General features: G+C 41.5%; 1 protein-coding gene across 6 annotated transcripts in view; it reads right to left on the bottom strand.

The window, feature by feature from the left end:
- Window positions 1–16,230, bottom strand: part of CELF2 (CUGBP Elav-like family member 2) — an 868,560-nt gene that overhangs the window by 413,886 nt on the left and 438,444 nt on the right. For all 6 annotated transcript variants that reach the window (XM_063611064.1, XM_055296484.2, XM_055296488.2 and 3 more), the window contains one exon: window positions 5,424–5,459. Coding sequence is in view for 3 of the 6 variants with exons in the window: in XM_055296484.2 (XP_055152459.1) it covers window positions 5,424–5,459 (36 nt within the window). In the remaining 3 variants the exon portion in view is untranslated. The remainder of the gene's footprint in view (window positions 1–5,423; window positions 5,460–16,230) is intronic.

Raw genomic sequence — 16,230 nt, 5'->3', positions numbered from 1 at the left:
TATTGCCTCTGATCAGAACTAGCCCATCTCACTGCTGAAATCCTTTGGGTTTTTTGTTTGCTTCAATGTTTTCCTAATTCTCTTATGTGTTAAACACCTTCCCGTAGCACTGGGATGATCGGTACCTTCTTCATGCCATTGAACCACTTCAGGGAAGAGATGGTGTCCATCTGTTTTGTCCCACAACCAAGGTACAGCACGCACTAAGTATATGCCAAGCCTACAACCATGCTTGGCATATACTTAGTGCGTGCTGTGCCCTGGTTGAATTAACGATAGAGGATGAACTGTGTCGATACTGAATAGCGCCAGGCATGGGCCCCAGGAGAGCTGGGGGAGCTGCTGCTTCCTAGGGATTATAAAGAAGACAGGAAGTGGCCATCATCAGCTCTAGATGACTCAGTAAGAGGCTGGCCTGGAAGTACCAGCATATTTCCTAATTTCTGGAAGTCTTTCAGAAAATGGCATTGTGTACTGAGGACAATGAGAAATAGGAGGTTATGTTTCCTATCAAAGCCCTCCATGTAGAAAGGTGAGCTCTCAGAGATGATCTGAATTATCCTTGCTTCCACCGTTTCCGCCTATTGCTACCTGATCTGTCACATCCATGACTGAGAAATATGGTCAACTGGAGAGGTAAGTCTCTCTCGTCCTTTAAACGGAATCTGTTCAGTTCAAATTTTAGATAACAAAGATCTATGACTCAAGACCAGAATTTCACACGCAAAACGGCGGTATAACGGCTTTTGTCTCTGATAGTCACACAAACCAGGCATTTCCGTCTTCTGGGTAGCGGCTCTCAAACAGTAATCCTATGGTATACGCCAGTGTTCTAGGTATTGGGGGTTCCCCAATTGCTTAGATTGAATTATGTTTCCTAACCCTCTCACAGAAGGCCAAAAAAAAAAAAAAAAAAAAAAAGAGATCAAGTTACTGGATTAATATACAAGAGAAAAGTCTAAATTTTTCTTTCATAACTTATTTAACTTTTGGCCCCTGCTTTCACTGGTTTATCCTAAAATCTAGTACAAGATGACATCTGATTTATATACCGAATTATTTTAAGCTTCATTTACGAATACTTCATGGTCCTCAAAGAACACCCTGACTTTTCAGTGTGGTGTATAAGAATCAACATCTGAATCTCTGCTGCAGCACTTAAGATACTTCTATTAAGGTCTATTATGTCACTTTATTTTCTAAACTGTTTAGTTTATGTTGAAAAACAGTGGACTCTGTTAACAAGGAATTAAAATGCTCCCCTTTTTTCAAAAACAGCAGCTCATAGTGCATGATTACAGTAAAACCTCTCTTGATATAAATCTTGTTTGTATCTTTACTCTGCTATCCAGAATAAAATTTTCTCACTTTATAGGCATTTATATTGAAACCTCATTCCATTTGAACAAGTGGGGTTTCACCATGATTTAATTAAAACACATCTACCAAAACGCAACACCCTTCATCCTAAAAACCAGATCTTGAAAAACATGATTGTAATGGGGAAAACAACTGCTCAGATTGCTAAATTGTCCTTTGCTACAAGCAAAAATAAAAGCAAGGAGTCATTTATAAGATTGAAAATGATCGTTTTCACAGTTCAAGAAATGGTTCCATACATCCCGTTTCCAGGACACTTCAACATAAAGAGATCGGCATGAATAGTACGTGTAGCCAGTTTAAATATTTGTTTTAATCCTGACAAGATCATTGGTTTTAATATTTATAATATAATTACAATGCTTAGTGCATGTTGCTCATATAATCTAATTTTTTTCTGGTGACTTATTACTACCAGGCTTTAATTTCAGCAATGGCAAGAATTCAAAAACACATTTAGGTTATCATCAGCAATGAAAAACAAACCTAGCGCCTGTTCAAGCACCTTGGACACATATCTCATTTTGACTTCAAAGCATTTTTAACTACCCAGACGCAATCCACTGCTACAGCATGCGCACATTTTCACAGAATATTATCCACCAGTGACCAGAGTACTTTAAGTTAGTACCATGTAAGGTAATTACAGTGGAAATACTCCACCCTTATGCAACCCGTGTAAATGGCCTTTCGGAACATTTCAAGACAGTCATAGCCAATGAAACCCAAACAATAAAACTGTTCTCAAATGCCACCGTCTTCCTTCCCAGCCACATATCACTAGTTAGCAGTTGCCTGAGTTGCAATTTTCCATTTTTCCTAGACGTCACAGCGTAAGCGCACTTTTATGACTAAACGCAGAAAAAACTCAAAGTGTTATGTTCCACTAATCACTAGCCTACAAACAAACAAAATAACTACAGGTGCCTTGTTTTCCACAGCACCGAGGTATTTCGGGGCTAATTTGTACTTTCCCCGTGACAGGCTGAAGAAATCTGAAAAAAGGCTGAAAGCTGAAACAACTGATGGAATTCTACGAGACTGTACAAACAAACAAACACTAGCAAAAGAAATAATCTGGACACAAGGGAAGGATTCATCATCAAATAATTACATGATTTCATGTTAATGTGGGGAAGGGAAATAATTGTCAATGGCTATGTCTCAAACCGTCCCTGGAGAAGTCAAAAGAATACCTGAAGCTACATTAGAAGCACGATTGAGAAATCACTGATATATTACTTCTCACTCCTTTATCGCCAGGCAGTACAGTGACTGCAAATTGCAGTTAGAATGGGAATGTCGGCATGTTGTTTATTTTCAACATGACTCGACATCAGAATAACAAAAATTCCTGAAGAAAAATAAGTAGGCCCATTACCAAAATACCACCCACCAAACTTAAGAGAGCAGCCTCTCCCTTGAGTAATAAACCAGCTACAAAAGATCATTCCTGGGGAATATACGCATTGCTGCTTGGTATTCAAAATACAGCGCTACTTAATAGAATTCTGAGTGCCGACGGTGATTTCTCAGACATGTGAGTAATTTTCATCTGTGTGATTACAGCACGGAGTGGGTCTCTTCTGACAACACAGAGGTGGTCCGCTCCTTAGCTGCTCTACAAAAATTTGGAAGTCATTCCTCATTCCATTATTTCAGGATTAACTTCCTCAGCACAAACGTGGATAGACACACAACAATCTCTCTCCCCACACATGATGGGATGCTCAGGTCTTCAGGGCGGACTTTTTCCAGAGTGAAAGCACAAAGACAAACAAACTCAGCGGGGAGACACAGACCAGAACACTCGGACAGTTTTAACCCTGAAAACTGGCACATGATGGAAATGTTTCTGGGGGACGTTATCCAAAGAATGAAGACATACAGTAATTTAAATATTTGGATCACAGTAAACAGTTTTTTTGGCAATATTAATCTTGATCCTATAAGCAAAGATTTTCTTTACACAAAAAAAGCAACCAAATGTGCTTATCTCTGGTAACAGATGGCGACAATTTGTACTTTCCCCTGTTCTCCAGTGCTGTTCATGACAACATTGTGCTCACTCTGCTTCTCCTGTTCTTGAGATTCTCTTAATTTCTACTTCCAACAGTTTCTAGGCAATATCCTGGGACATTAATACATTCACGCATGATTATCGAGTACCTTCAAAAACTAAGGCATGAGCCAGGCGCGGGGCCTCACGCCTGTAATCCCATCCATGCTTACGTAGAATGTCTAAGACTCCCTGAGGCCCCAGTCCCACATACTGCTCTGAATCCACACACCCCTTTTCTGCTTCCATCCTTGTTCAGATAGTAGCCTGGGCTCTCTTCTCAAGATGATCCCGTCTGTGCCCTGGATCCCGCGCCCTCTTGCCTTCTCAGGGACTCCGCCCCCTTCCTCTCTCTCCTGATGTCTTCTGTGCGTTTAGATGAGTAAGTTTCTCCTCTGTTTAAGAAACATCTGACCTGGCCGGGCACGGTGGCTCACACCTGTAATCCCAGCACCTTGGGAGGCCAACAGGTGGATCACCTGAGGTCAGGAGTTCGAGACCAGCTGGCCAACATGGTGAAACCCCATCTCTATTAAAAGCACAAAAATTAGCTGGGCGTGGTGGTGCATGCCTGTAGTCCCAGCTACTCGGGAGGCTGAGGCAGGAGAATCGCTTGAATCTAGGGGTGGAGGTTGCAGTGAGCCGAGATCGTGCCACTGCGCTTCAGCCTGGGCGACAGAAGGAGACTCCAGCTAAAACAAACAAAAACAAATAAACAAACAAAAAACAAACACCTGGCCGGGCACAGTAGTTCATGCCTGTAATCCCAGCATTTTGGGAGGCCGAGACTGGTGGATCACCTGTGGTCAGGAATTTGAGACCAGCCTGGCAACATGGCAAAACTTTGTCTCTACTAAAAATACAAAAATTATCCAGGCATGGTGGCAGTCTCCTGTAATCCCAGCTACCCAGAAGGCTGAGGCAGGAGAATCGCTTGAACCTGGGAGGCAGAGGTTGCAGTGAGTTGAGACTGCACCACTGCACTCCAGCCTGGGTGACAGAGTGAGATTCTGTCTCAAAAAACAACAACAACAACAACAACAAAACAAAGGCACAATCCTTGGTGCTCAGGAGAGATGCTAGATATATGCAATGCCCAGTAAAATATCTCTTAAATTATTGCCCCTTCCTCTCTCCCTTTCTTCCTTTCTTCCTCCCTCCCCAATCTTCCCCCCCATCCCCTCTCTCTCTTCCTCTCTTCCTTCTTCCTTCCTTTCTTCCTGTCTTCCCAGTCTTACCCCCATCTCTTCTCCTTTCCTCCCTTCCTCCTTCCTTCCTTCTTTTCTCCATTTCTCCCTCCCTTCCATTAAATGCTGGTAATCATCCTTGACGGCTAGTTATCTAGAGCTTGCATTCTGTTAATCATGTCTTATTTAATATACTGACGTAAATATCAAAAACATATAAAACACATTGATAAATTACACATAAAACACATTGATCAATTACATATTAATTTCTTTCTATGATATAATATTACTAAGTATTTATTTCGATGACAATGAGAATTCCACTGCACTTATACTCTCAATACTATGATGTGAGCTCTTCAGGGGAAGCTCAAGATTCTTTCAGAAGTCTCTAAGTCCCTGAACACAGTAACAATAATGAATATATTGAAGAAAAAAACCAATCCAATATGTTTTTCGATTGCCAATTCCCATGAACATAATAAAGGAAGCAGCATGTTTATGATTTCTATGGCATATCTAGCTCATATATACATCTCCAAATATACCATATGACTTCAAAGGAATGTGAATAATCTAAGTCATTTATGAACATGAGCCTCATTACTTCCTGGTTACATCATGTATATGTGACTCATGCATAATTTTTGGGATTTACATAGTGATGTATGAGGTATCAAAATCTGACATGAGGAAGACAAAATGAGAAGACCTCTTACAGAAGACATGGCACAGTACTTCTCTTTGTGGATATAAGAAATCAGGCATAGAATAAGCAAAGCCAGCGTGCTCACCTTGGTAGACCCCCAGCTAACTCTGTGGCCGTCTCTCTGCAGGAAGGAGAAAAAGAAGATAAGTATGATTAAGTTTATTTTGGTGAATTACGAAAATGTATTTAATCACATAATAAGTACTATAGTATCAGGTATAAAGAAGATACCGTACATGCAGGTGGCTAGAAATTTAAAATTGATTAATTGCATTTCTGATTAATTCCCATTGATGATTCCAATGGTTACTTTCAACGGAAATTTTATACACATGCAAAATATCTGCCTCTACTTTCTGGTGGTTGGATACAACTAAGTTCAAAACATTAAAATGTAAAAATGTACAACATCTAGAAGGATAATAGAGGGAGAAACAAATCCCAAACCACCTTGTAGACATTTACATGTTAAACAAAGTACCCATGATCTTTCTCCAAGAATCTCTGAGAAATTTATTCCTTTGGGGATGTTGCTTCATGTTGACCTCTGTCACCCTAAGCTTATGAAGGAACACGGACAGCACAAAATGGAATTCTTTTAGTAGCAAATTGCTGTTTTTCATTTCTTTGTTATAAAGTTCTACCATTTAGGACTGTTGAAGGTAGATACTATGATAATTCAAATGGCACAAAAGAAAAGTCACTGAAGAAAGGCTCTATAGCATACTAATAAAAATGACCAGGGACAAATTTCAAAACTAACTTTGTCCTAATTGCCATCTCTTGTCTTTCGTTTTCTTTTTTTTTTTTTTCCAGACAGAGTCTCTCTCTTTTGCCCAGGCTGGAGTACACTGGCGCAATCTCGGCTCACCGCCAACTCTGCCTCCTGGATTCCAGCGATTCTCGTGCCTCAGCCTCCTGAGTAGCTGGGATTACAGTGTGGGCCACTATGTCCAGCTAACTTCTGTATTTTTAGTAGAGACGGGTTTCTCCACGTTGACCAGGCTAGTCTCGAGCTCCTGACCTCAAGTGATCTGCCTGCCTCAGCCTACCAAAGTGCTGGGATTACAGGTGTGAGCCACCGCACCTGGCCGATCTCTTGTCTCTCAATCAGAAACGTATTCTTGGAAAGAGAAGGGAACAATGAGTAGAAGGAGGAGATGGAGGCTTTATGTTGAACTCTTTTAAAAGGAGAGGAGGGCTCAACTTTTGACCAAGGGATTAAAGGTGTAATTCTTAGGAACAATAGTATACAATCTCCTTAGTGTCATATAACCCCTTTAAGAATCTCATTAAAGATACAAACACCTTACAGAGAGAAAACAACAACATATACATACACACACATTGCGGTACACACTTGTAGATGGTTCATCGACCTCCTGAATCCAATGTGTCAATCCTGGTTAAGCCTCAGCTTTAAAGGAACATTTTCTTTTCCTACTGTGTCAATTCAAACAAAGGACTTCCTTCTCAACAAAGGACATTCCCTGACCCTCCCGCTATTAGAACTCCCTCTTCCTATTTACTCCCTGTGATAATAACTGAGCACTTTGGAGAAGTGGTGGTTCCCACAGAGCCACACTTCCTTAATAAATGAATAAGTTTAGTTTCTATAAACATATTCTTTCCTAAGTAATCATGTAATATTAAATAATCAGCTTTTATTGCTATAAAAATTGGCTTTGGGGAGAAAGTTTCCATTCCTTCAGCAAAACCAGAGTTGAAGGCATTGTCCACTGTGCCACTGAATGTGTCACACGTGTTCATCTCTTTGAAGAATTTAGTGGCTGCATGAAAAATTTTCTTTCCAAACAGAATCTGGAATTGTGGATAGCCCAGCTAAGAAATACCCCTCCCTATTTAGCCTTCCCTTATGACATTTATTACAATAGAAGTCTCTTTTAAGTGTTTGTTTTATCCTTTATCTTTCTGTCATTTGAGACCAACATATATACTCAATAAATATTTATTCATCTTATCAGGAATGAATGAACTTTTCTGGCCTCGTTGACCTTGAGGGTGAGATTTATGTTCACAGCTTGATTGTAGTAACACTAACAGCACAGAGTTAAGATACAACTAAATTTCTTTTTGTCTAATCTTTTAACTTTTTATTTTTGCTTTCCAGACTATACATATTTTAATATGATGAGTCTCCTGGTATCTTTTAAAACGATGTTGTTCATACATTATAACAAATCCATTTAAATCACAGTGGAGCATTTCTCAAACTTGACATTATTTTGAGCAAAATAATCTTTTGTTTTGGACATCGTTTTATCTTGGACATTGTAGAATGTTTAATGGCATTCCTGTCATCTACTCACTGATGCCGGTAGTACTGCTCCCCACCAGCACCATTGTAGCTCCCAAACATGTCCTCAGACAATGCTAAATGTCCACTGGTGACAAAGCTGTCTTCAACCAAGACCACTGCAGTAAGGCCAAGCACAGCGGCTCACATGTGTGATCCTAGCACTCTGGGAGGCTGAGGTAGGAGGATGGCTTGAGCCCAGGAGTTTGAGACCAGCCAGGGCAACAGAGTGAGGCCGTCTCTACCAAACATTTTAAAAATGAGCTGCGCATCAAGGTGCCTGCCTGTAATCCTAGCTACTTGGGAGGCTGAGGAGGGAGGATTACTTGAGCCCAGGAGGTCACAGCTGCAGTGAACCATGATTGTGCCACACCACTGCACTCCAGTCTGGGCAACAGAGTGACATTCTGTCTCTTCAAAACAAAACAAGAAACAACAATCCACTGCAATAGAAATGTCCATAATTGACCTCTGTTTCAAAAGCTTACTGGATTGACCAACATCTTTTACTCACATGGGAAAACACAGAGGCTGAGGCCTCTAAGAGCACCTGCTTTGCTTTGGCTCCAGCTGCTTAAGTCTCCATGCTTACCAAGAGTATGTTGTGTTTGTTCCCCAGCCCGTTTATGGTACTGGTAATCACTGTAATTTTTAAATTTAATTAAGCCTGATGTAAAATTGATGAAATACAAGTGTGGAAAAATTCTTGTTTCTGTAAAAACTAAGTTGGAAACTTTGAAAAGATAAAAAATGACAAGTCACTTAAGAAAAACTGATGTTGAATTAGATACAAATGTCTCTAAGTTCTTTTTCCTTTAAAAAAAATGAAACAAAATAAAACAAACAAAAAAAAGAAGTAGGAAATTCCAGGCTGGGTACAGTGGCTCATGACTGTAATCCCAGCACTTTGGGAGGCAGAGGCGGGTAGATCACTTGAGACCAGGAGTTTGAGACCAGCCTGACCAATGTGGTGAAACCCCATCTCTACTAAAAATAAAAAAATTAGCCGGGTGTGGTGGCACGCGCCTGTAATCCCAGCTACTCGGGAGGCTGAGGCAGGAGAATTGCTTGAACCAGGGAGGCAGAGGTTGCAGTGAGCAGCGATCGCGCCATTGCACTCCACTCCGGGCAACTGAGCAAAACTCTGTCTCAAAACAACAACAACTAAAGAAATTCCAAATGGTGGAGTATGGGTGGATTTATGCACAAGAGACAATGCAGAACTTTATTCAGTGAATCACACATTCAAAGACAAAGGTGTTGGCCCTACCTTGAAAGCAAAAGATAGACACTGGGGAAAAGTCATGTTCATCATGTATTAAGTCCCAGCAGGGGAAAACTATGCTTTACACAGTCATGTGCCAAAAACTTCCATTAGAGTTACAGATATTACTTGATGTCCACGATTACTGAAAACCTGATGATTTCATTGGCGCATGTAGCTCCAAAATTTAACAAAACGAAACAGACAAAAAACCCCACTGTATTTGACTGCAGTAATGTAGCTAGGACTCATCATCCTGTCACCATTTTTGAGATCAGCAAATCGACAAACACTGGAGCTTTTCAGGTGACCATTTGTTTGTTTTTATCTGTTTACTAGTGTTAAACAGTCATCTGAATTAGTCACATGTTTTCATGAATTTATTCCTTTTGTAAAGAAATCCTTGAGCGAAATAAATTGAGCAGAATATCCCACGCTTCTTCTAGATTACGCTCTGTCGTAACCCAGTTGAGGGGATTTAAAGCAGGTGACATAAAGACCATGCATTTTTCATTAAACTTTTATAGGCACAATGTCCATTATTAGCATTGCTTCCTAAGTGTAAATCATCTTTATTTGCTGACTAATATTTATTCATGCAACATATTCATTAGCACATAATCTATGTTCAGCCCAGGCAATGCTGGGATGTTTTGAGAGGCACTAAGATGAATTTAGATCCTGATCCTTCTTGCCAAGTGTTTACATTCCAGTAAAAGAAACTGTATAAGGCACCAAGTAACGAATACTCTTCATTTTTCTACTATTGAAAACTCCCCTAAGGGCTGGGTGCTGTGGCTTACACCTATAATCCCGGCATTTTGGGAGGCTGAGGTAGGAGGATTGCTTGAGCCCAGGAGTTCAAAACCAGTCTAGGCCACATAGCAATACCCCGTTCCTACAAAACAAAAACAAAAACAGAAAAAAACAAACAAACAGGTGAGGTGGGCCTGGTAGCATGCACCTATAATCCTAGCTACTTTGGAGGCTGAGGTGGGAGAAGCACTTGAGCCCAGGAGTTCAAGGACACAGTAAGCTGTGATCCTTCTACTGCTCTCCAGCCTGGGTGACAGAGCAAGATCTTATCTCAAAAAACAACAACAAAAAAGGCTGCTCTAAGTCAAAGATCACATCTCCTATAAGATTTTGAATACTCAGTGCCTGGCACACACCAAACATTCAATAAATATGAGTGTGATAGACATTTTCTACTGGCTGGTAATTCTATTCTCTGAAGTTCATTTTTTAAAAAAATGCCTGATATAGTTATACCAGTATTTGGAGTTTAATTGTACTAATTTCCTTTCCTTAGTTATCACTACCAAGATAATCTGATTTCGAGTGAAAAGCAGAACACTAAAACATCTTTTTTTTTTTTTTTTTTAAATGAAGTTTCACTCTATCACCCAGGCTGGAGTGCAATGGCGTGATCTTGGCTCACTGCAACCTCCGCCTCTTGGGATCAAGCGTTTCTCTTGCCTCAGCCTCCCGAGTAGCTGGGATTACAGGCACGTGCGACCACACCCTGCTAATTTTTTTGTATTTGTAGTAGAGACGGCGTTTCACCATGTTGGTCAGGCTGGTCTCCAACTCCTGACCTGAGGTGATCCACCCACCTCGGCCTCCCAAAGTGCTGGGATTACAGGCGAGAGCCACCACACCTGGCCCAGACCACTAAAAATTGAATGAAAACAAGGATGCAAAAAACTACAAAGTGCAATTATATGTTCAGAGAAAAAGAACTGTCCCAGCAACTAAGAAGCAGATTGACGTGATGGAAGGTGCTGGTTCTGATAAGTTGTATATCCTTGGGCAATTCATTTGACCTCTTCAGGGTCTCTGTGTCCCAGATGTCAAAGTAACACCACAGCATCATTGGTGTGATCACCAGCCTGAACCAACAGGAAAGCTCTCTGCAAATTTGAAGTGGCAGCATAAATTCAGTTTTATTGAAGGAAAAAAATCTCGGAAAAGATAGCAGACAAGTGTCCCCTGTGTCTGACACAGTTTTGGTAGATTATTTAGCATTCCTTAAAAAAAATCCTTGAATTTTAAATATGTAGAGCATTCATCAGTGCAAAGCGTGATGCCAGCTTTTATCAGCTGTCTGCAATAACATTCCCTCGTCATCTCCTGTCCTTCCCCGTTCCTGAACTATGTGAGCAGTTCTTTTTTTAGGAAGTGTTGAAGCAAGAGCACACCATCTATTTCTGTGCAGCCTCTGCCAGTTTCCAAAATTAGCTGACAACTGTAAAACACAAGACATGAGCCCCCATGCTAATTGTGTGTCAGCAAGATAAATATTTTTAAGACCTGGAATGTTTTTCTCCAACTGTATCTTTAATTTTTTTCCCAAAAGTACAGAGAACTTTTTTTTTTAAAAGGTAAAATAGATTTTATTTTTATTGCCTGTTCTAAAAATGATTTAATGTTCTAGTTGTAGAAGGTGTGGGGTTTTCTTTATTGTAATTAAGAGTGAAAGTATTACAACCAAGCAGACTTTTCCCCTCCCCTCTCTTCCCTTTCCCTTTTACCTTCCTTTCCCTTTTTCCTTCCTTCCTTCCTCTCTTCCTTCCCTTTCCTTCCCCTCCCTCTGTCCCTCCCTTCCTTCCTTCCTTCCTTCCTTCCTTCCTTCCTTCCTTCCTTCCTTCCCTCTCTCCCTCCCTTTCTCTCTCTCTCTCTCTCTCTCCTTCTCTCTTTCTCTCTTTTGTCAACTAGCTTGAGGCAAACTGTGGGCATTTTTAATTTGGATCCATTTTCAAATAAAACATAAACAAGAACTTAGCTTAAAGACATTATTACAGGCTGGGTGCAGTGGCTCACACCTGTAATCACAACACTTCGGTAGCCTGAGGCAGGTGGATCACCCGAGGTCAGGAGTTTGAGACCAGCCTGACCAACATGGTGAAACCCCATCTCTACTAAAAATACAAAAATTAGCTGGGTGTAGCGGTACATGCCTGTAATCCCAGCCACTTGGGGGGCTGAGGCAGGAGAATCACTTGAACCCGGGAGGTGGAGGTTGCAGTAGGCCGAGATTGCACCACTGCACTCCAGCCTGGGCAAAAAGACTGAGACTCCATCTCCAAAAAAAAAAAAAAAAAAAAAAAAGACACCATTACAAAGGCATATATTAATCCAGGACAGTTAATTTTTTTCTTGTGTGGTGAACCTTAGCACTGGAAAATCCCAAACACCTTAGAGATGAAGGTTTCTTTTCTGTTAAGCAAAATCTAAAGACACTGTTCTTTCCCCTCTCTCTGATTTTCCCTCCAGTCATTCATCACTATGTTTTCATTCTTTTTGGCCTTTATGTCTTCTTTCCTACTTTTATTCCTCCTCGATTTTCACTCATGATTAAAACATCAAAATGTATGTGTGTGTGTGTCTGTATACAAACACAAGTAATTATTCTCACATGCTGAAATCTACAATTGCAAACCTACATTCATGTAACTGTTCACATCAACTGGAATCTTCTGTAACACCAGCCACTATTCCAGGCCATCTATAGGCGTCCACTCACTTCATCCTTAGAAAAGCCTCACGAAGTAGTTACTATCACTAAACCATGGTTAAGACGAGAAAAATGAGACAAAAGAATGTTATGTAACTTCCCAAGGCCATGCAGGCAATGACAGATAGAGTCAGGATTTGAACACAGCCCAAGCATCCCAGCTCCAGAGCCCATGCTTTTCATCGGGATGTGAACAACAGGGGAGTATGCGTAAGCCACAGATATGTTATCTATGCCGTATACTCCTGCATCCCTTCTGGCTTCTGCTATAGCAAATGAACAACAGCAACAAAAAAAGCCCCATTGGCTGGGCACACTGGCACATGCCTGTAATCCCAGCACTTTGGGAGGCTGAGGCAGGCAGATCGTGAGGTCAAGAGATCAAGACCATCCTGGCCAACATGGTGAAACCCCCTCTCTACTAAAAATACAAAAATTAGTTGGACATGGTGGTGCATGCCTGTAGTCCCAGCTACTCGGGAGGCTGAGGCAGGAGAATCGCTTGAACCTGGGAGGTGGAGGTTGCAGTGAGCCTAGATAGCGCTCCAGCCTGGAGACAGAGCATCTCAAAAAAAAAAAAAAAAAAAAAAAAAAAAAGTCCCATTGTTAGGAACTTCACATTCTAGAAGTGGGAGATAGACAAAAACCAAACAAGCAAATGAATACTGATTCCTACATTACATAGTATACGTTATGAAGGATGAAGCAAGGTAGCGGGGTAGAAAGTAAAAGCAGGGTGGTAGAGGCTATAATTTTATACAGGGTGGTCCTGGAAGACCTCTCTGATGCGGTGACTCTGTGAATATGTGACTGCATTAAATGCAACCGCTTCCATCCCCACCTCCCTTTCTTGTGCTCATTTCTTTTCTTTGCACTACTGCATTTCTTTCTTCTTCTCAAGATTGACGGGGTACCTGTTGTATGAAACAGGTGATACTAGGTATTGTTGTAATTTAAGAGAAAAGAAGGGCAGCCTGTGTTTGTACATTCAAAATGCTGATCAACTAAAACAAGACCCTTAAATAAACTCACCACATCACTTAGAAAACTGTATGTTTCGACAAGAGAGAGTTTACATAGCTACAGAGGCCAGCCTGTCAGATCTATTCCTGGGTGGAAATGATTGCAACATGAGCCAGCTACATTCACAGATGTGGTTCTGCTTTCAGAACAGCTTCCCAAGAGCGCTCCTCTAAGTTCCTTCTGCCTAGCCTACGCTCATAGGAACGAACCTTTCTCTTTCTTCCTCTCAGGTTCCAAGATAAAGTCCAGGAGGCGGAGTTACTCTTTAAATCGCTGCATACACTTTCGGGATATCACTGCCTGGACGGAGGTCCAGACAGGCCCCAAGCCCAGGCTTGCGGAGAGGCGCTGCCATGGGGAAACCGGTCTTCCATGCACAAATCCCTTAGTCAACACTCAGGAATGCACTGCGCGGTGCTTAGAATGAGCCACTTCCATCTGATAGTAGGCAGGCCTGCAGTCTGAGCCATCAGAGGCATCGCTGCAGTTCAGATTCATTGAATCTAATCACTGGTACATACAGCCTCTTCCCGATCATCTTTCATTTTCACTTGGGGAGTCCTGTTCAGAGTCCTTGCTACGATTTTATTTGGCTCACAATTTACTTGTATTATTTTAGCATTCTTTCTATAAAAGAGCCACAAGTGTGTGCCTTTATCCCTGCCCTTGTGCTCAAGTGCCTTGAAAATCAAACTGCCAAAGGTTTCTCTTAATCACCTCTGCAGAGGAGCCCATCTGGCCCTGGCTGGCGTCTGTAAGGGAAGCCAGTGCGCAAATGGCACTGGGGTCCCTTCCGTCATTTCGAGATAGTGTGAAGGGCTTCTGTTTGCTTTCTTTCAGAAATGTCCTCTTCAGACGCAGCTCAGAAACCCACCCAAGAAGAGGAGGCCTGTCTTGGACACTGCTAGTGGCGTTATGAGGATGTTCCCGACGCAGGCTTGGGTTTGCATGTTAATCATCATACACTGTGTGCTCTGTAATTCTACCACAGTTAAACAATGTGAGCCACTAAGTACCTGACTTGGCTGTTAGTAACAATTCCTGCTCATTGAAAGTCACTCATTTAGACTTTGGCAGTCGCAAATGTTACCAGCTCTTGAAGACAGTCTCAGAGCCTAGAAATGTCACATGAAGTTTCATTTACCAACTTGTACTCCCAGAAATGAAAAGCAAAAGTCAAAGCAAAAACTGAAAAAACAGACAATGCACATGCGAGACATTTACTTGTGTTTCTTTTTCTTTTCTTTTTTTTGAGCAGAGTCTCACTCTGTAGTCCAGGCTAGAGTGCAGTGGTGCGATCTCGGCTCACTACAACCTCTGCCTCCCAGGTTCAAGCGATTCTCTTGCCTCAGCCTCCCAGGTAGCTAGCTGGGATGACGGATGCACGCCACCATGCCTGGCTAATTTTTGTATTTTTTAGTAGAGACAGGGTTTCACCATGATGGCCAGGCTGGTCTCGAACTCATGAACTCAAATGATCTGCCCACCTCGGCCTCCCAAAGTGTTGGGATTACAGGTGTGAACCACTGCACTGGCCTGTGTTTCTTTAAAGTTTTGTGAACAAAATGACATCTCTCCAAAACAAACCAACAAAAGGGTATTTTTTTCAAATCGTATGCTTGTACAAGTGGGAGAGGATCAGTTTATTAAAGAACTCTGAAGTTAATATTGCTGAATTATTGTGCTCTAAGCTGCACTGCAATTCATACTTGGCTTCTTAAGGAAAAACACACCAAAATAATTATTAATCAAAAACAAAAATTTTATATAAGTTCGTTTAAAAGGATGCCTATTTTGCAATAATGCCTAATTTTTCTCTATTAGTTTCCAGGGACATGATATCACTAATAAGTCCTCTTAATTACAGAAAATCATCTCTACTCTTGATAATTTCTGGATCAAAGAGGGATTTGCAAATACCAGCCTGCATTGCGATGTTTGACTAATGGCCTAATCCATCAACCAACAAGTATTGGTATTGAATTCATTAGCATTTATTCATTTGTTCAACACACATTTCTACACCTTCTACTGTGTGTCCATCTCTACATGTTGGACATTAGACAGGAAACTTTATAAACATGAGCCCCCTCTTTCATGAGGCTGTCTCCTGGGGAAGACACGGCCACAAATGCTTACACAAATGAATACATAATGATAAGTAATGGGAGGAGATTTTATCCGCCTCATTTCATTGATTCCCTTTTGGGGAGGGAAGGAAGGGAGTTTTTGCTGATACAAATATCAAGGGACTTCATTCGCCTAACGGCCAATGCCAGTATTTGTGACTGAGAAAGCAGATAACATGGACAAGAGGAAGAAGATTTTTGTCTTAGAGATGCTCCTTCTCTTTCTGAGAAATGAAAACACAAAGGCCACAGTCTTCAAAGAGGAGTCTGTGTGAGAGCTACCAGGGCAGAAGGAACACGGGAGGTTCTGGTGGAGAGAGAAACCACGGAGAAGAACGAGCAGTTTTGTGACAGCCACAGAAAGACCCCATCCAGGATGAAGTGGTTTGATGGAAAAGATGAAGAGATAAGCTACCCTAGTCCCTCCCTGGACTTCCGCTGTCTCTGATGAAGTAGGGGCCACATTATTCCTTCCTACCAGGTACTATGAAGGCTCTGAGGGACACAAACCATTTCTAAGGACACAGCCTCTCTTGCCTCCCCCAGATACCCTGAAGTAAGGAACAGATTTGCTCCCATTTAGGGAGCAGTGTGGCTGCGGTGACCTCGGTCAATAGGACAGCCCCTCAGAGGACCTCCCTC

This window comes from Symphalangus syndactylus, chromosome 10, assembly GCF_028878055.3.
Source record: "Symphalangus syndactylus isolate Jambi chromosome 10, NHGRI_mSymSyn1-v2.1_pri, whole genome shotgun sequence".
Lineage (NCBI taxonomy): Eukaryota > Metazoa > Chordata > Mammalia > Primates > Hylobatidae > Symphalangus > Symphalangus syndactylus.
Note: the sequence above shows the minus strand (reverse complement) of the source record. Positions and strands in the feature narration are given on the sequence as shown.